General features: G+C 43.0%; 2 protein-coding genes across 6 annotated transcripts in view; one reads left to right on the forward strand and one right to left on the reverse strand.

The window, feature by feature from the left end:
* Positions 1-17,104: 17,104 nt before the first annotated feature.
* dexi (Dexi homolog (mouse)) lies at positions 17,105-17,705 on the reverse strand. Its single transcript, XM_090194490.1, has one exon. It carries the CDS (start codon positions 17,565-17,567, stop codon positions 17,298-17,300), a length of 270 nt encoding a protein of 89 aa, XP_090050616.1. The 5' UTR covers positions 17,568-17,705; the 3' UTR covers positions 17,105-17,297.
* A 718-nt stretch (positions 17,706-18,423) lies between these two features.
* clec16a (C-type lectin domain containing 16A) overlaps positions 18,424-26,458 on the forward strand; it is a 96,126-nt gene continuing 88,091 nt past the window's right edge. For all 5 annotated transcript variants that reach the window (XM_090194491.1, XM_090194493.1, XM_090194492.1 and 2 more), the window contains exons 1-2: positions 18,424-18,703; positions 22,151-22,279. In XM_090194491.1, coding sequence (XP_090050617.1) covers positions 18,630-18,703; positions 22,151-22,279 — 203 coding nt within the window. In that variant the 5' untranslated portion in view covers positions 18,424-18,629. The remainder of the gene's footprint in view (positions 18,704-22,150; positions 22,280-26,458) is intronic.

Consider the following 26,458-nt stretch of genomic DNA (forward strand, 5'->3'; position numbering starts at 1 on the left):
TATATAGGATGAACTAGAATACAGTATATATATATGAAGTGGACAACAGGATGAACCATGACTAGAATACAGTATATACATATGAAGTGGACAGCAGGATGAACCATGACTAGAATACAGTATATACATATGAAGTGGACAGCAGGATGAACCATGACTAGAATACAGTATATACATATGAAGTGGACAGCAGTAGTTATATAGGATGAACCATGACTAGAATACAGTATATACATATGAAGTGGACAGCAGTAGTTATATAGGATGAACCATGACTAGAATACAGTATATACATATGAAGTGGACAGCAGTAGTTATATAGGATGAACCATGACTAGAATACAGTATATACATATGAAGTGGACAGCAGTAGTTATATAGGATGGACTAGAATACAGTATATACATATGAAGTGGACAGCAGTAGTTATATAGGATGAACTAGAATACAGTATATACATATGAAGTGGACAGCAGTAGTTATATAGGATGGACTAGAATACAGTATATACATATGAAGTGGACAGCAGTAGTTATATAGGATGAACCATGACTAGAATACAGTATATACATATGAAGTGGACAGCAGGATGAACCATGACTAGAATACAGTATATACATATGAAGTGGACAGCAGTAGTTATATAGGATGGACTAGAATACAGTATATACATATGAAGTGGACAGCAGTAGTTATATAGGATGAACCATGACTAGAATACAGTATATACATATGAAGTGGACAGCAGTAGTTATATAGGATGAACCATGACTAGAATACAGTATATACATATGAAGTGGACAGCAGTAGTTATATAGGATGAACCATGACTAGAATACAGTATATACATATGAAGTGGACAGCAGTAGTTATATAGGATGAACCAGGACTAGAATACAGTATATACATATGAAGTGGACAACAGCAGTTATATAGGATGGACTAGAATACAGTATATACATATGAAGTGGACAGCAGTAGTTATATAGGATGAACTAGAATACAGTATATACATATGAAGTGGACAGCAGTAGTTATATAGGATGAACTAGAATACAGTATATACATATGAAGTGGACAGCAGTAGTTATATAGGATGAACTAGAATACAGTATATACATATGAAGTGGACAGCAGTAGTTATATAGGATGAACTAGAATACAGTATATACATATGAAGTGGACAACAGCAGTTATATAGGATAAACTAGAATACAGTATATACATATGAAGTGGACAGCAGTAGTTATATAGGAGGAACTAGAATACAGTATATACATATGAAGTGGACAACAGGATGAACCATGACTAGAATACAGTATATACATATGAAGTGGACAGCAGTAGTTATATAGGATGAACTAGAATACAGTATATACATATGAAGTGGACAGCAGTAGTTATATAGGATGAACTAGAATACAGTATATACATATGAAGTGGACAGCAGTAGTTATATAGGATGAACTAGAATACAGTATATACATATGAAGTGGACAACAGGATGAACCATGACTAGAATACAGTATATACATATGAAGTGGACAGCAGTAGTTATATAGGATAAACTAGAATACAGTATATACATATGAAGTGGACAGCAGTAGTTATATAGGAGGAACTAGAATACAGTATATACATATGAAGTGGACAACAGTAGTTATATAGGATGAACCATGACTAGAATACAGTATATACATATGAAGTGGACAGCAGCAGTTATATAGGATAAACCATGACTAGAATACAGTATATACATATGAAGTGGACAGCAGCAGTTATATAGGATAAACCATGACTAGAATACAGTATATACATATGAAGTGGACAGCAGCAGTTATATAGGATAAACCATGACTAGAATACAGTATATACATATGAAGTGGACAACAGTAGTTATATAGGATGAACCATGACTAGAATACAGTATATACATATGAAGTGGACAGCAGGATGAACCATGACTAGAATACAGTATATACATATGAAGTGGACAGCAGGATGAACCATGACTAGAATACAGTATATACATATGAAGTGGACAACAGTAGTTATATAGGATGAACTAGAATACAGTATATACATATGAAGTGGACAGCAGTAGTTATATAGGATGAACCATGACTAGAATACAGTATATACATATGAAGTGGACAACAGTAGTTATATAGGATGAACCATGACTAGAATACAGTATATACATATGAAGTGGACAGCAGTAGTTATATAGGATGAACTAGAATACAGTATATACATATGAAGTGGACAGCCGTAGTTATATAGGATGAACTAGAATACAGTATATACATATGAAGTGGACAACAGTAGTTATATAGGATGAACCATGACTAGAATACAGTATATACATATGAAGTGGACAGCAGTAGTTATATAGGATGAACCATGACTAGAATACAGTATATACATATGAAGTGGACAGCAGTAGTTATATAGGATGAACCATGACTAGAATACAGTATATACATATGAAGTGGACAGCAGTAGTTATATAGGATGAACCATGACTAGAATACAGTATATACATATGAAATGGACAGCAGTAGTTATATAGGATGAACCATGACTAGAATACAGTATATACATATGAAATGGACAGCAGTAGTTATATAGGATGAACCATGACTAGAATACAGTATATACATATGAAGTGGACAGCAGGATGAACCATGACTAGAATACAGTATATACATATGAAGTGGACAGCCGTAGTTATATAGGATGGACTAGAATACAGTATATACATATGAAGTGGACAACAGTAGTTATATAGGATGAACCATGACTAGAATACAGTATATACATATGAAGTGGACAGCAGTAGTTATATAGGATGAACCATGACTAGAATACAGTATATACATATGAAGTGGACAGCAGGATGAACCATGACTAGAATACAGTATATACATATGAAGTGGACAGCAGGATGAACCATGACTAGAATACAGTATATACATATGAAATGGACAGCAGTAGTTATATAGGATGAACCATGACTAGAATACAGTATATACATATGAAGTGGACAGCAGGATGAACCATGACTAGAATACAGTATATACATATGAAGTGGACAGCCGTAGTTATATAGGATGGACTAGAATACAGTATATACATATGAAGTGGACAACAGTAGTTATATAGGATGAACCATGACTAGAATACAGTATATACATATGAAGTGGACAGCAGTAGTTATATAGGATGAACCATGACTAGAATACAGTATATACATATGAAGTGGACAGCAGGATGAACCATGACTAGAATACAGTATATACATATGAAGTGGACAGCAGGATGAACCATGACTAGAATACAGTATATACATATGAAGTGGACAGCCGTAGTTATATAGGATGAACTAGAATACAGTATATACATATGAAGTGGACAACAGTAGTTATATAGGATGGACTAGAATACAGTATATACATATGAAGTGGACAGCAGGATGAACCAGGACTAGAATACAGTAAATACATATGAAGTGGACAGCAGTAGTTATATAGGATGGACTAGAATACAGTATATACATATGAAGTGGACAGCAGTAGTTATATAGGATGGACTAGAATACAGTATATACATATGAAGTGGACAGCAGTAGTTATATAGGATGAACTAGAATACAGTATATATATATATGAAGTGGACAGCAGTAGTTATATAGGATGAACTAGAATACAGTATATACATATGAAGTGGACAACAGTAGTTATATAGGATGGACTAGAATACAGTATATATATATGAAGTGGACAGCAGCAGTTATATAGGATGAACTAGAATACAGTATATATATATGAAGTGGACAACAGTAGTTATATAGGATGGACTAGAATACAGTATATATATATGAAGTGGACAACAGCAGTTATATAGGATGAACTAGAATACAGTATATATATATGAAGTGGACAACAGCAGTTATATAGGATGAACCATGACTAGAATACAGTATATACATATGAAGTGGACAGCAGTAGTTATATAGGATGGACTAGAATACAGTATATACATATGAAGTGGACAGCCGTAGTTATATAGGATGAACTAGAATACAGTATATATATATGAAGTGGACAGCAGGATGAACCATGACTAGAATACAGTATATACATATGAAGTGGACAGCAGGATGAACCATGACTAGAATACAGTATATACATATGAAGTGGACAGCAGGATGAACCATGACTAGAATACAGTATATACATATGAAGTGGACAGCAGGATGAACCATGACTAGAATACAGTATATACATATGAAGTGGACAGCCGTAGTTATATAGGATGAACCATGACTAGAATAACATTGACTATAGTTCAGGGTACTGGGGGGAGGCTAGTAACAGTGACTATAGTTCAGGGTACTGGGGGGAGGCTAGTAACAGTGACTATAGTTCAGGGTACTGGGGGGAGGCTAGTAACAGTGACTATAGTTTAGGGTACTGGGGGGAGGCTAGTAACAGTGACTATAGTTCAGGGTACTGGGCGGAGGCTAGTAACAGTGACTATAGTTCAGGGTACTAGGGGGAGACTAGTAACAGTGACTATAGTTCAGGGTACTGGGGGGAGACTAGTAACAGTGACTATAGTTCAGGGTACTGGGGGGAGGCTAGTAACAGTGACTATAGTTTAGGGTACTGGGGGGAGGCTAGTAACAGTGACTATAGTTCAGGGTACTGGGGGGAGGCTAGTAACATTGACTATAGTAACAGTGACTATAGTTCAGGGTACTGGGGGGAGGCTAGTAACAGTGACTATAGTTCAGGGTACTGGGGGGAGGCTAGTAACAGTGACTATAGTTCAGGGTACTGGGGGGAGGCTAGTAACAGTGACTATAGTTCAGGGTACTGGGGGGAGGCTAGTAACAGTGACTATAGTTCAGGGTACTGGGGGGAGGCTAGTAACATTGACTATAGTTCAGGGTACTGGGTGGAGGCTAGTAACAGTGACTATAGTTCAGGGTACTGGGGGGAGACTAGTAACAGTGACTATAGTTCAGGGCAGGGTACTGGGGGGAGGCTAGTAACAGTGACTATAGTTCAGGGTACTGGGGGGAGGCTAGTAACATTGACTATAGTTCAGGGTACTGGGTGGAGGCTAGTAACAGTGACTATAGTTCAGGGTACTGGGGGGAGGCTAGTAACAGTGACCATAGTTCAGGGCAGGGTGCTGGGGGGAGACTAGTAACAGTGACTATAGTTCAGGGTACTGGGGGGAGGCTAGTAACAGTGACTATAGTTCAGGGTACTGGGTGGAGGCTAGTAACAGTGACTATAGTTCAGGGTACTGGGGGGAGACTAGTAACAGTAACTATAGTTCAGGGTACTGGGGGGAGACTAGTAACAGTGACTATAGTTCAGGGCAGGGTACTGGGGGGAGGCTAGTAACAGTGACTATAGTTCAGGGTACTGGGTGGAGGCTAGTAACAGTGACTATAGTTCAGGGTACTGGGGGGAGGCTAGTAACAGTGACTATAGTTCAGGGCAGGGTACTGGGGGGAGACTAGTAACAGTGACTATAGTTCAGGACAGGGTACTGGGGGGAGACTAGTAACAGTGACTATAGATCAGGGTACTGGGGGGAGACTAGTAACAGTGACTATAGTTCAGGGTACTGGGGGGAGACTAGTAACAGTGACTATAGTTCAGGGCAGGGTACTGGGTGGAGGCTAGTAACAGTGACTATAGTTCAGGGCAGGATACTGGGGGGAGACTAGTAACAGTGACTATAGTTCAGGGTACTGGGGGGAGGCTAGTAACAGTGACTATAGTTCAGGGCAGGGTACTGGGTGGAGGCTAGTAACAGTGACTATAGTTCAGGGCAGGATACTGGGGGGAGACTAGTAACAGTGACTATAGTTCAGGGTACTGGGGGAGGCTAGTAACAGTGACTATAGTTCAGGGTACTGGGGGGAGACTAGTAACAGTGACTATAGTTCAGGGTACTGGGGGGAGACTAGTAACAGTGACTATAGTTCAGGGTACTGGGGGGAGGCTAGTAACAGTGACTATAGTTCAGAGCAGGGTACTGGGGGGAGGCTAGTAACAGTGACTATAGTTCAGGGTACTGGGGGGAGACTAGTAACAGTGACTATAGTTCAGGGCAGGGTACTGGGTGGAGACTAGTAACAGTGACTATAGTTCAGGGTACTGGGTGGAGGCTAGTAACAGTGACTATAGTTCAGGGTACTGGGTGGAGACTAGTAACAGTGACTATAGTTCAGGGTACTGGGTGGAGGCTAGTAACAGTGACTATAGTTCAGGGTACTGGGGGAGGCTAGTAACAGTGACTATAGTTCAGGGCAGGGTACTGGGGGGAGGCTAGTAACAGTGACTATAGTTCAGGGTACTGGGTGGAGGCTAGTAACAGTGACTATAGTTCAGGGTACTGGGGGGAGGCTAGTAACAGTGACTATAGTTCAGGGTACTGGGGGGAGACTAGTAACAGTGACTATAGTTCAGGGTACTGGGTGGAGACTAGTAACAGTGACTATAGTTCAGGGTACTGGGGGGAGGTTAGTAACAGTGACTATAGTTCAGGGTACTGGGGGGAGGCTAGTAACAGTGACTATAGTACAGGGTACTGGGGGGAGGCTAGTAACAGTGACTATAGTTCAGGGTACTGGGGGGAGACTAGTAACAGTGACTATAGTTCAGGGCAGGGTACTGGGGGGAGACTAGTAACAGTGACTATAGTTCAGGGCAGGGTACTGGGGGGAGACTAGTAACAGTGACTATAGTTCAGGGTACTGGGGGGAGACTAGTAACAGTGACTATAGTTCAGGGTACTGGGGGGAGGCTAGTAACAGTGACTATAGTTCAGGGCAGGGTACTGGGGGGAGGCTAGTAACAGTGACTGTAGTTCAGGGTACTGGGGGGAGGCTAGTAACAGTGACTATAGTTCAGGGTACTGGGTGGAGGCTAGTAACAGTGACTATAGTTCAGGGTACTGGGGGGAGGCTAGTAACAGTGACTATAGTTCAGGGTACTGGGTGGAGGCTAGTAACAGTGACTATAGTTCAGGGTACTGGGGGGGGACTAGTAACAGTGACTATAGTTCAGGGTACTGGGGGGAGACTAGTAACAGTGACTATAGTTCAGGGTACTAGGTGTAGGCTAGTAACAGTGACTATAGTTCAGGGTACTGGGGGGAGGCTAGTAACAGTGACTATAGTTCAGGGTACTGGGGGGAGGCTAGTAACAGTGACTATAGTTCAGGGTACTGGGGGAGGCTAGTAACAGTGACTATAGTTCAGGGCAGGGTACTGGGGGGAGGCTAGTAACAGTTACTATAGTTCAGGGTACTGGGGGAGGCTAGTAACAGTGACTATAGTTCAGGGTACTGGGGGAGACTAGTAACAGTGACTATAGTTCAGGGTACTGGGGGGAGGCTAGTAACAGTGACTATAGTTCAGGGCAGGGTACTGGGGGGAGACTAGTAACAGTGACTATAGTTCAGGGTACTGGGGGAGGCTAGTAACAGTGACTATAGTTCAGGGTACTGGGCGGAGGCTAGTAACAGTGACTATAGATCAGGGTACTGGGGGGAGACTAGTAACAGTGACTATAGTTCAGGGCAGGGTACTGGGGGGAGGCTAGTAACAGTTACTATAGTTCAGGGTACTGGGGGAGGCTAGTAACAGTGACTATAGTTCAGGGTACTGGGGGAGACTAGTAACAGTGACTATAGTTCAGGGTACTGGGGGGTGGCCGGCTAGTCGTGACTATTTAACAGCCTTGATATAGAAGCTGTTTCTCAGTCTCTCAGTCCCAGCCTTGATGCACCTGTGCTGTCTCTGCCTTCTAGATGGTAGCATGGGGAACAGGCTGGGGCACGGGGGGGGGAACGGGGGGGCTGAGGTCATTGAAGACCTTCTAGATGGTAGCAGGGTGAACAGGCTGGGGCACGGGGGGGGGGGCTGAGGTCATTGAAGACCTTCTAGATGGTAGCAGGGTGAACAGGCTGGGCCACGGGGGGGGGGGGGGGGGGGCTGAGGTCATTGAAGACCTTCTAGATGGTAGCAGGGTAAACAGGCTGGGGCACGGGGGGGGGGGGCTGAGGTCATTGAAGACCTTCTAGATGGTAGCAGGGTGAACAGGCTGTGGTTGGGGGGGGCTGAGGTCATTGAAGACCTTCTAGATGGTAGCAGGGTGAACAGGCTGGGGCACGGGGGGGGGGGCTGAGGTCATTGAAGACCTTCTAGATGGTAGCAGGGTGAACAGGCTGGGGCACGGGGGGGTGAGGTCATTGAAGACCTTCTAGATGGTAGCAGGGTGAACAGGCTGGGGCACAGGGGGGGGGGGTGAGGTCATTGAAGACCTTCTAGATGGTAGCAGGGGGAACAGGCTGTGGTTGGGGGGGGGCTGAGGTCATTGAAGACCTTCTAGATGGTAGCAGGGTGAACAGGCTGTGGTTGGGGGGGGCTGAGGTCATTGAAGGTAGCAGGGTGAACAGGCTGGGGCACGGGGGGGGGCTGAGGTCATTGAAGACCTTCTAGATGGTAGCAGGGTGAACAGGCTGGGGCACGGGGGCGGCTGAGGTCATTGAAGACCTTCTAGATGGTAGCAGGGTGAACAGTCTGGGGCACGGGGGGGGCTGAGGTCATTGAAGACCTTCTAGATGGTAGCAGGGTGAACAGGCTGGGCCACGGGGGGGGGGGGGGGGGCTGAGGTCATTGAAGACCTTCTAGATGGTAGCAGGGTAAACAGGCTGGGGCACGGGGGGGGGGGGCTGAGGTCATTGAAGACCTTCTAGATGGTAGCAGGGTGAACAGGCTGTGGTTGGGGGGGGCTGAGGTCATTGAAGACCTTCTAGATGGTAGCAGGGTGAACAGGCTGGGGCACGGGGGGGGGGGCTGAGGTCATTGAAGACCTTCTAGATGGTAGCAGGGTGAACAGGCTGGGGCACGGGGGGGTGAGGTCATTGAAGACCTTCTAGATGGTAGCAGGGTGAACAGGCTGGGGCACAGGGGGGGGGGGTGAGGTCATTGAAGACCTTCTAGATGGTAGCAGGGGGAACAGGCTGTGGTTGGGGGGGGGCTGAGGTCATTGAAGACCTTCTAGATGGTAGCAGGGTGAACAGGCTGTGGTTGGGGGGGGCTGAGGTCATTGAAGGTAGCAGGGTGAACAGGCTGGGGCACGGGGGGGGGCTGAGGTCATTGAAGACCTTCTAGATGGTAGCAGGGTGAACAGGCTGGGGCACGGGGGCGGCTGAGGTCATTGAAGACCTTCTAGATGGTAGCAGGGTGAACAGTCTGGGGCACGGGGGGGGCTGAGGTCATTGAAGACCTTCTAGATGGTAGCAGGGTGAACAGGCTGGGGCACGGGGGGGGGGGGGCTGAGGTCATTGAAGACCTTCTAGATGGTAGCAGGGTGAACAGGCTGGGGCACGGGGGGGGGGGGGCTGAGGTCATTGAAGACCTTCTAGATGGGAGCAGGGTGAACAGGCTGGGGCACGGGGGGGGGGGCTGAGGTCATTGAAGACCTTCTAGATGGTAGCAGGGTGAACAGGCTGTGGTTGGGGGGGGGCTGAGGTCATTGAAGACCTTCTAGATGGTAGCAGGGTGAACAGGCTGTCCTTGATGATCTTCCCTACTCGAGAACTATTTGAAAAGGTCCGGATGGATCATGTAATTTATCGCCGTGGTAACAAACCTCCACCTCCCCAGCCGCTGCATTCCCAAACTTTCCACACCCCTCTTGTTGGGGGGGGGAGGGGGGGGGGGGGGGGGGGGGGCGTTTTAAAGCTCATTTCCCACAATTCTACACATTCTTCCATGTCTTATGTGATATAAGGGCCGAAGCCTGACTTAAGTAAAAAAGGAAGGAGGAGACCCTCGGTCCGTATTGACCCCATTCTGGGACCGGATCTGGTCTGTAGTCCGCCAGTTGAGTATCATGGTGGGGGGGGGGGGGGGGAGACCTACAGCTGTACATAGGACATCTATAGAAAGAGGTCTTCCTCAACTTGTTAATTGAAAACGATTTAGAAAAAAAGGTTGACAGAAACTCATGTTCATCCACTCATCAATGGTTTATTAAATATGCATTGGAATATGAACCAGTGTATGAACGCTTATAGCTCCTTATAACACATCATAGCTCCTTATAACACGTCATAGCTCCTTATAACACGCCATAGCTCCTTATAACACGCCATAGCTCCCTATAACACGTTATAACACATCATAGCTCCTTATAACACGTCATAGCTCCATATAACACGTCATAGCTTCTTATAACACATCATAGCTCCTTATAACCCATCATAGCTTCTTAAAACACGTCATGTGTTATAACCTATCATAGCTTAACACGTCAAAGCTTATAACACATCATAGCTTCTTATAACACATCATAGCTCCTTATAACACATCATAGCTTCTTATAACAGGTCATAGCTTCTTATAACACATCATAGCTTCTTAAAGCACATCATAGCTTCTCCTTATATCACGTAATGATGATGATGAAGAGGATGTGAAGGCTGGTGCTGGGGGGGATGTCTTAATGATGATGATGAAGAGGATGTGAAGGCTGGGGTGGGATGTCATAATGATGATGATGAAGAGGATGTGAAGGCTGGTGCTGGGGGGGGGATGTCTTAATGATGATGATGAAGAGGATGTGAAGACTGGTGCTGGGGGGGGATGTCTTCATGATGATGATGAAGAAGATGTGAAGGCTTGTGCTGGGGGGGATGTCTTCATGATGATGATGATGTGAAGGCTGGGGTGTCTTGATGATGAAGAGGGTGTAAGATGTCCTCCTGACCTCTCTACTATCAGCTGATGTGCACTGCTGAAATGTTTTGGTTTAAAATGGCTGCCGTGCGTGGTGGTGGGGGGGGGGTTACTGCTATCTACAGGTGGTGGGGGGGGGGGGGGGGGGTTACTGCTATCTACAGGTGGTGGGGGGGGGGGGGGTTACTGCTATCTACAGGTGGTGGGGGGGGGGGGGGGGTTACTGCTATCTACAGGTGGTGGGGGGGGTTGTTATTGCTATCTACAGGTGGTTGGGGGGGTGTTACTGCTATCTACAGGTGGTGGGGGGGGGGGGGGGTGTTACTGCTATCTACAGGTGGTGGGGGGGGGGGGGTTACTGCTATCTACAGGTGGTTGGGGGGGTGTTACTGCTATCTACAGGTGGTGGGGGGGGGGGGGTTACTGCTATCTACAGGTGGTGGGGGGGGTTGTTACTGCTATCTACAGGTGGTGGGGGGGGGGGGGGGGTTACTGCTATCTACAGGTGGTTGGGGGGGTGTTACTGCCATCTACAGGTGGTTGGGGTGTTACTGCCATCTACAGGTGGTGGGGGGGGGGGGTTACTGCTATCTACAGGTGGTTGGGGTGTTACTGCCATCTACAGGTGGTGGGGGGGGGTGTGTTATTGCTATCTACAGGTGGTTGGGGGGGTGTTACTGCCATCTACAGGTGGTTGGGGTGGGGGTGTTACTGCCATCTACAGGTGGTTGGGGGGGTGTTACTGCCATCTACAGGTGGTGGGGGGGGGGGTGTTATTGCTATCTACAGGTGGTTGGGGGGGTGTTACTGCCATCTACAGGTGGTTGGGGTGGGGTGTGTTATTGCTATCTACAGGTGGTTGGGGGGGTGTTACTGCCATCTACAGGTGGTTGGGGTGTTACTGCCATCTACAGGTGGTGGGGGGGGGGGGGTTACTGCTATCTACAGGTGGTTGGGGGGGTGTTACTGCCATCTACAGGTGGTTGGGGTGTTACTGCCATCTACAGGTGGTTGGGGTGGGGGGTGTTATTGCTATCTACAGGTGGTTGGGGTGGGGGGGTGTTACTGCCATCTACAGGTGGTTGGGGTGGAGGGGTGTTATTGCCATCTACAGGTGGTTGGGGTGGAGGGGTGTTATTGCGATCTACAGGTGGTTGGGGTGGAGGGGTGTTATTGCCATCTACAGGTGGTTGGGGTGGAGGGGTGTTATTGCGATCTACAGGTGGTTGGGGTGGGGGTGTTATTGCGATCTACAGGTGGTTGGGGTGGGGGTGTTATTGCGATCTACAGGTGGTTGGGGTGGGGGTGTTATTGCTATCTACAGGTGGTTGGGGTGGAGGGGTGTTATTGCGATCTACAGGTGGTTGGGGTGGGGGGGGGGGGGGTGTTATTGCTATCTACAGGTGGTCGGGGTGGGGGGGGTGTTATTGCTATCTACAGGTGGTTGGGGTGGGGGGGGGGGTTGGGTGTTACTGCTATCTACAGGTGGTTGGGGGGGTGTTACTGCCATCTACAGGTGGTTGGGGTGGGGGGGGGGGGGGTGTTACTGCTATCTACAGGTGGTTGGGGTGGGGGGTGTTACTGCTATCTACAGGTGGTTGGGGGGGGTGTTACTGCCATCTACAGGTGGTTGGGGTGGGGGGTGTTACTGCTATCTACAGGTGGTTGGGGGGGGGGTGTTACTGCCATCTACAGGTGGTTGGGGTGGGGGGGGTGTTACTGCTATCTACAGGTGGTTGGGGTGGGGGGTGTTACTGCTATCTACAGGTGGTTGGGGTGGGGGGGTGTTACTGCTATCTACAGGTGGTTGGGGGGGGTGTTACTGCCATCTACAGGTGGTTGGGGTGGGGGGTGTTACTGCTATCTACAGGTGGTTGGGGGGGTGTTACTGCCATCTACAGGTGGTTGGGGTGGGGGGGGGGGGGGGGGGGGTGTTACTGCTATCTACAGGTGGGTGGGGTGGGGGGGGGGGGGGGGTGTATGGCATCAGAGCCTTCTATTGACATAAAGGGCCCAGGGTGTCGTCCCCCCCAGGTGGGTGTTCCTGCCATCTACAGGTGGGTGGGGTGGGGGGTGTTACTGCTATCTACAGGTGGTTGGGGTGAGACTCCCCCCCCCCCATTATAATACACAGCCAACAGGGCAGAGGAACAACACTGCATTATAAACCCAGTCTAATCTCTTATGAGCCGTTATAGCGTAGAGGTTGATTGACATTAGCAGTAAAGTCACCAGGTACTTCAGCCGTCCAGCCCAATGCACGCTGGGAGTTGTTATCCGGGGGGGGGGGGGAGCCTAGCAGGGAAGCAGCCTGGTGACTGCCAGCAGCTGGTCTGTGGTGGGTTATTGATCAGGACCAAGCTGATACAGTATTATTGATTATTGATTGGCAGACACCAGAGACAACATGAACATAGACCTCTCGCCTTTGAGAGAGTCAGAGTCAGAGCAGAGCAAGGTGAAGCTGCCTCTAGAGTCTACAGGCACCGATCTAACGGTCACTTCCTGTCCCCCCCCCCCCTGGTGGATGGCACGCTGATCCTAGATCGGTACTAAACACGAGTCACCTGTGTTTGTTCACACCCGTTAGTTACAGTGGCCAAGATGAACGACAAGAGAGACGAGACAGGTAGGAGGAAGAGGAGGAGGACCGGACCACAATCTGTCAAATGTCTTTCATGCCACACATCTCTTAACAACACAAACACTTCTCCAGTCCACACCTCCTGAGGGGTACGATACAAAAGCAGGATCAACGAGCTAAGCCAGCTAACGCTGATAAACAACCAGAAATAACTGGTGGTTTCCTGGTTGTTTAAAACAGTCTTTAAACAAATGTGATAACATTCCCAGAAGTGTAGAAGAACCTGAAGCAGGTTGACTGATCCTAGGTCAGTTCTCTAGGGTCAGAGTTAGTAAACACTACAGTGCTGTCCTGTCAGGTCGACTGTTTCTAGGTCAGTTCTCTAGGGTCAGAGTTAGTAAACACTACAGTGCTGTCCTGTCAGGTCGACTGTTTCTAGGTCAGTTCTCTAGGGTCAGAGTTAGTAAACACTACAGTGCTGTCCTGTCAGGTTGACTGATCCTAGGTCAGTTCTCTAGGGTCAGAGTTAGTGTGACGTTGTCCCCTGATCACGCAATGTTCTGCTTGTTGATTGGCCAGTCACAGTCCTGCTTGTTGATTGGCCAGTCACAGTCCTGCTTGTTGATTGGCCAGTCACAGTCCTGCTTGTTGATTGGCCAGTTAGACAGTCCTGCTTGTTGATTGGCCAGTCACAGTCCTGCTTGTTGATTGGCCAGTTAGACAGTACTGCTTGTTGATTGGCCATAGTTAGACAGTCCGGCTTGTTGATTGGACACAGTTAGACAGGTCTGCTTGTTGATTGGCCACAGTTAGACAGGTCTACTTGTTGATTGGCCACAGTTAGACAGGTCTGCTTGTTGATTGGCCACAGTTCGACAGGTCAGCTTGTTGATTGGCCACAGTTCGACAGGTCAGCTTGGTTATTGGCCAGTTAGACAGTCCTGCTTGTTGATTGGCCAGTTAGACAGTACTGCTTGTTGATTGGCCATAGTTAGACAGTCCGGCTTGTTGATTGGCCACAGTTAGACAGGTCTGCTTGTTGATTGGCCACAGTTAGACAGTCTGGCTTGTTGATTGGCCACAGTTAGACAGGTCTGCTTGTTTGATTGGCCACAGTTAGACAGTCCGGCTTGGTTATTGGCCAGTTAGACAGTTCTTCTTGTTGACTGGACACAGTTTGACAGTTCTGCTTGTTGATTGGCCACAGTTAGACAGTCTGGCTTGTTGATTGGACACAGTTAGACAGGTCTGCTTGTTGATTGGCCACAGTTCGACAGGTCAGCTTGGTTATTGGCCAGTTAGACAGTTCTTCTTGTTGACTGGACACAGTTTGACAGTTCTGCTTGTTGATTGGCCACAGTTAGACAGTTCTGCTTGTTGATTGGCCAGTTAAGATAGGTAACTCTGCTGTGAATTGCCCTGTCTGTCTGTTGGTTCTGACTGTCTCCAGATATCTGGTCTTGAGCCTTGACAACCTGTGGAGAAGACAAGGGGCCACATGTTAAAGATGGGCAGGAAAAGTCTGTATTTACTATAGGACTGTAGGTTAAAGATGGGCAGGAATAGTCTGTATTTACTATAGGACTGTAGGTTAAAGTATGTAGTAATGTATTTACTATAGGACTGTAGGTTACAGTATGTAGTAATGTATTTACTATAGGACTGTAGGTTAAAGATGGGCAGGAATAGCTTGTATTTACTATAGGACTGTAGGTTAGAGATGGGCAGGAATAGCCTGTATTTACTATAGGACTGTAGGTTAAAGATGGGGAGGAATAGTCTGTATTTACTATAGGACTGTAGGTTAGAGATGGGCAGGAATAGCCTGTATTTACTATAGGACTGTAGGTTAAAGATGGGCAGGAATAGCTTGTATTTACTATAGGACTGTAGGTTAGAGATGGGCAGGAATAGCCTGTATTTACTATAGGACTGTAGGATAAAGATGGGCAGGAATAGTCTGTATTTACTATAGGACTGTAGGTTAGAGATGGACAGGAATAGTCTGTATTTACTATAGGACTGTAGGTTAGAGATGGGCAGGAATAGCCTGTATTTACTATAGGACTGTAGGTTAAAGATGGGCAGGAATAGTCTGTATTTACTATAGGACTGTAGGTTAGAGATGGGCAGGAATAGTCTGTATTTACTATAGGACTGTAGGTTAAAGTATGTAGTAATGTATTTACTATAGGACTGTAGGTTAGAGATGGACAGGAATAGTCTGTATTTACTATAGGACTGTAGGTTAGAGATGGACAGGAATAGCCTGTATTTACTATAGGACTGTAGGTTAAAGATGGGGAGGAATAGTCTGTATTTACTATAGGACTGTAGGTTAGAGATGGGCAGGAATAGTCTGTATTTACTATAGGACTGTAGGTTAAAGATGGACAGGAATAGCCTGTATTTACTATAGGACTGTAGGTTAAAGATGGACAGGAATAGTCTGTATTTACTATAGGACTGTAGGTTAAAGATGGGCAGGAATAGCCTGTATTTACTATAGGACTGTAGGTTAAAGATGGGCAGGAATAGCCTGTATTTACTATAGGACTGTAGGTTAAAGATGGGCAGGAATAGCCTGTATTTACTATAGGACTGTAGGTCCTACAACATAGAGGATAGTCAGGGATGTTACAGGGTTGATCCTCTCTACAACATAGAGGATAGTCAGGGATGTTACAGGGTTGATCCTCTCTACAACATAGAGGATAGTCAGGGATGTTACAGGGTTGATCCTCTCTACAACATAGAGGATAGTCAGGGATGTTACAGGGTTGATACTCTCTACAACATAGAGGATAGTCAGGGATGTTACAGGGTTGATCCTCTCTACAACATAGAGGATAGTCAGGGATGTTACAGGGTTGAGATGAGGGCCCAACCCAATTCAAACCAAATACTGGCATCACCCCCATTCTGGCATCACCCACATCTCTGGCATCACCCCTATTCTGGCATCACCCCTATTCTGGCATCACCCACCCCCCTGGCATCACCCACCTCTCTGGCATCACCTACACCCCTGGTATCACCCACATTCTGGCATCACCCACACCCCTGGCATCACCCACACCCCCCTGGCATCACCCACACCCCCCTGGCATCACCCCCATTCTGGCATCACTTACACCCCTGATATCACCCCCATTCTGGCATCACCCACTCCTGGCATCACCCACACCCCTGGCATCACCCACACCCCTGGCATCACCCCCATTCTGGCATCACCCACCCCTCTGGCATCACCCCCATTCTGGCATCACCCCCATTCTGGCATCACCCCCATTCTGGCATCACCCCCATTCTGGCATCACCCCCACCCCTGGCATCACCCACACCCCTGGCATCACCCCCACCCCTGGTATCACCCCCATTCTGGCATCACCCACCCCTCTGGCATCACCCCCATTCTGGCATCACCCCCATTCTGGCATCACCCCCACCCCTGGCATCACCCACACCCCTGGCATCACCCCCACCCCTGGTATCACCCCCACCCCTGGTATCACCCACACCCCTGGCATCACCCACACCCCTGGCATCACCCACCCCTCTGGCATCACCCACCCCTCTGGCATCACCTCCACCCCTGGCATCACTGCAGCAGCAAACTGTCATCCTATCACCATTATCCATCCTATCACCATTATCCATCCTATCACCATTATCCATCCTATCACCATTATCCATCCTATCACCATTATCCATCCTATACCATTATCCATCCTATCTCTCCTTACTTTTTCATCCCGCAGCCAATGTTGCTCCAAGCCAAGACAAATATCCTCCTCCTGGAGTTCCCAGTATCAGTCTCTCCCAACATCATCATCATCATCATCGTCATCATCACAGGCCGGTAGGAGTCCAGATCACCCCGGGGAGCATGCCGGTGCAGCGGCGCTTCTCTCTGGCTCTCTAGCCTTGGGCCTCAGCTCACTCCAGGTACCTCTCGAAAACATCGAGTTCTGTGTCCGTGTCGTAAGGGACAGAGGCCGGGTCAGATAGTACCCCTAGGTCCACCAGCGCCTGGTCCATATCTTCCGGTAGAAACACTATCCCCACATTCAGGACGATGTATTCCATTAGAAAGGCATAGTAGAGGATCAAAACGTTAACAAAAAACAGGCCCAGATAAAACATACAGGGAAGTTCGTTGAGGAGCGATTCCAACGAATCTAGTCGAGCATAAGTTTTGAGAGTCATAGAAAACTAAACCGGGAAAGTTTAGCTCAGCTAGTTATGTTGACAAAGAGCAGGTTAAGGACAGTGGCACTGCTCTGAAACCAGCAGTAACATGGACAGTGTATTTGGAGTGTCCATTTCAGGGAAGACAGCAATGATTTGTCCTGAAATACCAGCTTTTGCAATAGCACAGCTATCAAGCGATATACATTAGTTAGGAGGTACACGAAATAACCTATAACAACAAAAAAAAAACGTTCAGCTCGACACCGCTAGTTCATGTAAACACAGTGTTAACTCGATGCATTCTTGATATTCTCTGAGAAGGTCGAAGGAAAAAAAACTGTTGCGTTATTTGCAACATGCCTGCCCTGATTAGCTATTACCGGCCAACGACTATAGCGTTCTATTATTATACAGGAATATGTTCTATCGATGGAAATACATTCGATAATCCAGACCTCCCGTTACATTTTCATGTCAACATCTCCGCTAACTGCATCAAAACAGTCCGACCTTACGGTCAAAACAGTACAAATACGTCTATATAGCGTAAGCATTTTATTGGTTCATCATAAGAATACCGTCCTGTGAATGGTCAACTGAGACATCGATCACACTGATCCCGCCTTTTCAATCGGCTTTGACGTTTGTTGCGTTTTACGTCGATGGCTCCTCGCATTGGTATTTGATTGGCTGCTGTGTTCATCGTTGTAGGATGAAGACCAATCAACGTGCCCGAATTGTTGGAAAAAAAATACTGTTCGATTTTTTTGGGGATTTGTAGTTTTTTGTAACTGTCTTTTTAATGAAATAGTGTTACCGGAAAACAACAAAGAAACTGCATGTCCCAAACTCCCCGGCATTAAACCAGTTACGTAACGCGTTATTCCTCACAAGATACGTTCGGGTATGTCCCCTTCTCGCTTAGTTAGCCAGAGCTATTTGGTTAGCTAGATATTTTGTTAGCTATATATATATATATTGGACACCTTGTACGGGATATATGGACGTGATGGGATTGATATAACAGGCAAAAAAAAACCTAAGCTAGCATCAACATCTTTTTTTAAAAGTGCAACTATGTTCGGTCGGTCACGGAGTTGGGGAGGAGGACAGGGGAAAACTAAAAATATTCATTCCCTGGACCATCTCAAGTAAGTAACTAGCATAATTGCTAAGGTTACCCGGCGGGGGTGTATTCATTACGCTCGCTCTGTTACAAAACGTGACTTAAACGGTAGCAACATTAAAGGAACGGGGAGGAACCTACCTGAATTTGTCCAATTTAAATGATACGTTTCTGTTACAAAACGCAACTGTTTGGTCGAATTCGCCAGCTAACCCCGATAGTTTACTAAGCTAACGTTAACATGGTTAGCATACCTAGCTAATCCACTTAGCTTGTACTGTAAAACCAAATGCGTTAGTTATCTAACGTTACTGTTGTTTCCTTGTCACAACTGTGTGAACAATGTCAGATGTATATGACAGCTACGAAACGTTAGCTAGCTAGCTAACTACATGACGGGTGTCATTATAACAGCTTGATATACTAACGTTAGCTAGCTAGCTAACTACATGATTGGTGTCATTACTTGATAACAGCTAGATATACTAACGCTAGCTAGCTAGCTATATGATGGGTGTCATTACTTGATAACAACTAGAGCCACTAACATTAGCTAGCTACATGATGGGTGTCATTACTTGATAACAACTAGAGCCACTAACATTAGCTAGCTAGCTACATGATGGGTGTCATTACTTGATGACAGCTAGATATACTAGCTACATGATGGGTGTCATTACTTGATAACAACTAGAGCCACTAACATTAGCTAGCTAGCTACATGATGGGTGTCATTACTTGATAACAACTAGAGCCACTAACATTAGCTAGCTAGCTACATGATGGGTGTCATTACTTGATGACAGCTAGATATACTAACGTTAGCTAGCTAGCTACATGATGGGTGTCATTACTTGATAACAACTAGAGCCACTAACATTAGCTAGCTAACTACATGATGGGTGTCATTACTTGATGACAGCTAGATATACTAGCTACATGATGGGTGTCATTACTTGATGACAGCTAGATATACTAACTACATGATGGGTGTCATTACTTGATAACAGCTAGATATACTAACGTTAGCTAGCTACATGATGGGTCTCATTACTTGATGACAGCTAGATATACTAACGTTAGCTAGCTAGCTACATGATGGGTGTCATTACTTGATGACAGCTAGATATACTAACGTTAGCTAGCTAACTACATGATGGGTGTCATTACTTGATAACAACTAGAGCCACTAACATTAGCTAGCTACATGATGGGTGTCATTACTTGATGACAGCTAGATATACTAACGTTAGCTAGCTAGCTACATGATGGGTGTCATTACTTGATAACAACTAGAGCCACTAACATTAGCTAGCTACATGATGGGTGTCATTACTTGATGACAGCTAGATATACTAGCTACATGATGGGTGTCATTACTTGATGACAGCTAGATATACTAACTACATGATGGGTGTCATTATTTGATAACAGCTAGATATACTAACGTTAGCTAGCTAGCTACATGATGGGTGTCATTACTTGATGACAGCTAGATATACTAACGTTAGCTAGCTAACTACATGATGGGTGTCATTACTTGATAACAACTAGAGCCACTAACATTAGCTAGCTACATGATGGGTGTCATTACTTGATGACAGCTAGATATACTAACGTTAGCTAGCTAGCTACATGATGGGTGTCATTACTTGATAACAACTAGAGCCACTAACATTAGCTAGCTACATGATGGGTGTCATTACTTGATGACAGCTAGATATACTAACTACATGATGGGTGTCATTACTTGATAACAGCTAGATATACTAACGTTAGCTAGCTACATGATGGGTGTCATTACTTGATAACAACTAGAGCCACTAACATTAGCTAGCTACATGATGGGTGTCATTACTTGATGACAGCTAGATATACTAACTACATGATGGGTGTCATTACTTGATAACAGCTAGATATACTAACGTTAGCTAGCTACATGATGGGTGTCATTACTTGATAACAACTAGAGCCACTAACATTAGCTAGCTACATGATGGGTGTCATTACTTGATGACAGCTAGATATACTAGCTACATGATGGGTGTCATTACTTGATGACAGCTAGATATACTAACTACATGATGGGTGTCATTACTTGATAACAGCTAGATATACTAACGTTAGCTAGCTAGCTACATGATGGGTGTCATTACTTGATGACAGCTAGATATACTAACGTTAGCTAGCTAACTACATGATGGGTGTCATTACTTGATAACAACTAGAGCCACTAACATTAGCTAGCTACATGATGGGTGTCATTACTTGATGACAGCTAGATATACTAACGTTAGCTAGCTAGCTACATGATGGGTGTCATTACTTGATAACAACTAGAGCCACTAACATTAGCTAGCTACATGATGGGTGTCATTACTTGATGACAGCTAGATATACTAACTACATGATGGGTGTCATTACTTGATAACAGCTAGATATACTAACGTTAGCTAGCTACATGATGGGTGTCATTACTTGATGACAGCTAGATATACTAGCTACATGATGGGTCTCATTACTTGATGACAGCTAGATATACTAACTACATGATGGGTGTCATTACTTGATAACAGCTAGATATACTAACGTTAGCTAGCTACATGATGGGTCTCATTACTTGATGACAGCTAGATATACTAAGGTTAGCTTGCTAGCTACATGATGGGTGTCATTACTTGATGACAGCTAGATATACTAACGTTAGCTAACTACATGATGGGCGTCATTACTTGATGACAGCTAGATATACTAACATTAGCTAGCTAGCTAGCTACATGATGGGTGTCATTACTTGATAACAGCTAGATATACTAACGTTAGCAAACTACATGATGGGTCTCATTACTTGATGACAGCTAGATATACTAGCTACATGATGGGTCTCATTACTTGATAACAGCTAGATATACTAACGTTTGCTAGCTACATGATGGGTGTCATTACTTGATAACAACTAGAGCCACTAACATTAGCTAGCTAGCTAACTTCATGATGGGTGTCATTATAGCAGCTAGATATACTAACGTTAGCTAGCTAGCTACATGATGGGTGTCTTTATAACAGCTATATATACTAAACGTTAGCTAGCTAGCTAACTACATGATGCGTGTCATTATAGCAGCTAGATATACTAACGTTAGCTAGCTAGCTAACTACATGATGGGTGTCATTATAACAGCTAGATATACTAACGTTAGCTAGCTAGCTAACTACATGATGGGTGTCATTATAGCAGCTAGATATACTAAGGTTAGTTTATGAGTCCATACCATCCCGTCTATTTGACGGTAGGCTAGTCATATTCCGTCGTCCAGAGTGGGTGTGCCAGTTCAAATTGACAGTGCGGTATAGCCACCACACGTTTTACTGAAAAACAACCTGTTTTCTACCATTGTCCACATCCTCTCATCCCTTCCTTTCCTCTTCTCCCTCCTCTTCTTCTCCCTCCCTGCTTCTCTCCTCCCTCTAGGTATATGTACCATGTCCTGACTAAGAACACGACGGTAACCGACAGCAACAGGAACTTGCTGGTGGAGACCATTCGCTCCATCACTGAGATACTCATCTGGGGAGACCAGAACGACAGCTCCGTCTTCGAGTAAGACTTTAACCACGACTCTATTTTATTCTACTCTATTCTGTTCTACTCCTCTATTCCTATCTATTGTACTGTACTCTACTTTATTCTACTCTATTCCTATCTATTGTACTGTACTCTACTTTATTCTACTCTATTCCTATTTATTGTACTGTACTCTACTTTATTCTACTCTATTGTACTATACTCTACTTTATTCTACTCTATTCCTATCTATTGTACTGTACTCTACTTTATTCTACTCTATTCCTATCAATTGTACTGTACTCTACTTTATTCTACTCTATTCCTATCTATTGTACTATACTCTACTTTATTCTACTCTATTCCTATCTATTGTACTATACTCTATTTTATTCTACTCTATTCTGTTCTACTCCTCTATTCCTATCTATTGTACTATACTCTACTGTATTCTACTCTATTCCTCTCTATTCTACTGTACTCCACTTTATTCTACTCTATTCCTATCTATTGTACTATACTCTAATTTATTCTACTCTATTCCTATCTATTGTACTATACTCTACTTTATTCTACTCTATATTCTATTCCTCTCTATTGTACTATACTCTACTTAATTCTACTCTACTGTATTCTACTCTATTCCTCTCTATTCTACTGTACTCCACTTTATTCTACTCTATTCCTATCTATTGTACTATACTCTAATTTATTCTACTCTATTCCTCTCTATTGTACTATACTCTACTTAATTCTACTCTACTTTATTCTACTCTATTCCTATCTATTGTACTATACTCTACTTTATTCTACTCTATTCCTCTCTATTGTACTATACTCTACTTAATTCTACTCTACTTGATTCTACTCTATATTCTACTCTATTCCTCTCTATTGTACCATACTCTACTTAATTCTACTCTACTTTATTCTACTCTATTCCTATCTATTGTACTATACTCTACTTTATTCTACTCTATTCCTCTCTATTCTACTATACTCTACTTTATTCTACTCTATTCCTATCTATTGTACTATACTCTACTTTATTCTACTCTATTCCTATCTATTGTACTGTACTCTATTAAACATTGTTCTATTCCTATCTATTGTACTGTACTCTACTTTATTCTACTCTATTCCTATCTATTGTACTATACTCTACTTTATTCTACTCTATTCCTATCTATTGTACTATACTCTACTTTATTCTACTCTATTCCTATCTATTGTACTATACTCTACTTTATTTTACTCTATTCCTATCTATTGTACTATACTCTACTTTATTCTACTCTATTCCTATCTATTGTACTATACTCTACTTTATTTTACTCTATTCCTATCTATTGTACTATACTCTACTTTATTCTACTCTATTCCTATCTATTGTACTATACTCTACTTTATTCTACTCTATTCCTATCTATTGTACTATACTCTACTTTATTCTACTCTATTCCTCTCTATTGTACCATACTCTACTTAATTCTACTCTATTCTACTCTATACTCTACTCTATTCCTCTCTATTGTACCATACTCTACTATATTCTACTCTATTCCTCTCTATTGTACCATACTCTACTTAATTATACTCTATTCTACTCTATACTCTACTCTATTCCTCTCTATTGTACCATACTCTACATTATTCTACTCTATACTCTACTCTATTCCTCTCTATTGTACCATACTCTACATTATTCTACTCTATTCCTATCTATTGTACTATACTCTACTTTATTCTACTCTATTCCTCTCTATTGTACCATACTCTACTTTATTCTACTCTATTCCTCTCTATTGTACCATACTCTACTTAATTATACTCACTTGATTCTACTCTATATTCTACTCTATTCCTATCTATTGTACTATACTCTACTTTATTCTACTCTATTCCTCTCTATTGTACTGTACTCTATTAAACATTGTTCTATTCCTATCTATTGTACTGTACTCTACTTTATTCTACTCTATTCCTATCTATTGTACTATACTCTACTTTATTCTACTCTATTCCTCTCTATTGTACTCTACTTTATTCTACTCTATTCCTATCTATTGTACTATACTCTACTTAATTCTACTCTATTCCTATCTATTGTACTATACTCTACTTTATTCTACTCTATTCCTATCTATTGTACTCTACTTTATTCTACTCTATTCCTATCTATTGTACTATACTCTACTTTATTCTACTCTATTCCTATCTATTGTACTGTACTCTACTTTATTCTACTCTATATTCTATTCTATTCCTCTCTATTGTACCATACTCTACTTAATTCTACTCTACTTTATTCTACTCTATTCCTATCTATTGTACTATACTCTACTTTATTCTACTCTATTCCTCTCTATTGTACCATACTCTACTTAATTCTACTCTACTTACTTCTACTCTATTCCTATCTATTGTACTATACTCTACTTTATTTTACTCTATTCCTATCTATTGTACTATACTCTACTTTATTCTACTCTATTCCTATCTATTGTACTATACTCTACTTTATTCTACTCTATTCCTATCTATTGTACTATACTCTACTTTATTTTACTCTATTCCTATCTATTGTACTATACTCTACTTTATTCTACTCTATTCCTATCTATTGTACTATACTCTACTTTATTCTACTCTATTCCTATCTATTGTACTATACTCTACTTTATTCTACTCTATTCCTCTCTATTGTACCATACTCTACTTAATTCTACTCTATTCTACTCTATACTCTACTCTATTCCTCTCTATTGTACCATACTCTACTATATTCTACTCTATTCCTCTCTATTGTACCATACTCTACTAAATTATACTCTATTCTACTCTATACTCTACTCTATTCCTCTCTATTGTACCATACTCTACTTTATTCTACTCTATTCCTCTCTATTGTACCATACTCTACTTTATTCTACTCTATTCCTATCTATTGTACTCTACTCTATTCTACTCTATTCCTATCTATTGTACCATATTCTACTCTATTCTACTCTATTCCTATCTATTGTACTATACTCTACTTTATTCTACTCTATTCCTATCTATTGTACTATACTCTACTTAATTCTACTCTACTTGATTCTACTCTATATTCTACTCTATTCCTCTCTATTGTACCATACTCTACTTAATTCTACTCTACTTTATTCTACTTTTTTCCTCTCTATTGTACTATACTCTACTTTATTCTACTCTATTCCTCTCTATTGTACTATACTCTACTTTATTCTACTCTATTCCTATCTATTGTACTATACTCTACTTTATTCTACTCTATTCCTATCTATTGTACTATACTCTACTTTATTTTACTCTATTCCTATCTATTGTACTATACTCTACTTTATTCTACTCTATTCCTATCTATTGTACTATACTCTACTTTATTCTACTCTATTCCTATCTATTGTACCATACTCTACTTAATTCTACTCTACTTTATTCTACTTTTTTCCTCTCTATTGTACTATACTCTACTTTATTCTACTCTATTCCTCTCTATTGTACTATACTCTACTTAATTCTACTCTACTTGATTCTACTCTATATTCTACTCTATTCCTCTCTATTGTACTATACTCTACTTAATTCTACTCTACTTTATTCTACTCTATTCCTATCTATTGTACTATACTCTACTTTATTCTACTCTATTCCTCTATTGTACTATACTCTACTTAATTATACTCACTTGATTCTACTCTATATTCTACTCTATTCCTATCTATTGTACTATACTCTACTTTATTCTACTCTATTCCTATCTATTGTACTGTACTCTACTTTATTCTACTCTATTCCTCTATTGTACTGTACTCTATTAAACATTGTTCTATTCCTATCTATTGTACTGTACTCTACTTTATTCTACTCTATTCCTATCTATTGTACTATACTCTACTGTATTCTACTCTATTCCTATCTATTGTACTATACTCTACTTTATTCTACTCTATTCCTCTCTATTGTACCATACTCTACTTAATTCTACTCTACTTACTTCTACTCTATTCCTATCTATTGTACTATACTCTACTTTATTTTACTCTATTCCTATCTATTGTACTATACTCTACTTTATTCTACTCTATTCCTATCTATTGTACTATACTCTACTTTATTCTACTCTATTCCTATCTATTGTACTATACTCTACTTTATTTTACTCTATTCCTATCTATTGTACTATACTCTACT

Source organism: Oncorhynchus mykiss, chromosome 13 (assembly GCF_057628025.1).
Source record: "Oncorhynchus mykiss isolate SJ-2025 chromosome 13, ASM5762802v1, whole genome shotgun sequence".
Taxonomy (NCBI): Eukaryota; Metazoa; Chordata; class Actinopteri; order Salmoniformes; family Salmonidae; genus Oncorhynchus; species Oncorhynchus mykiss.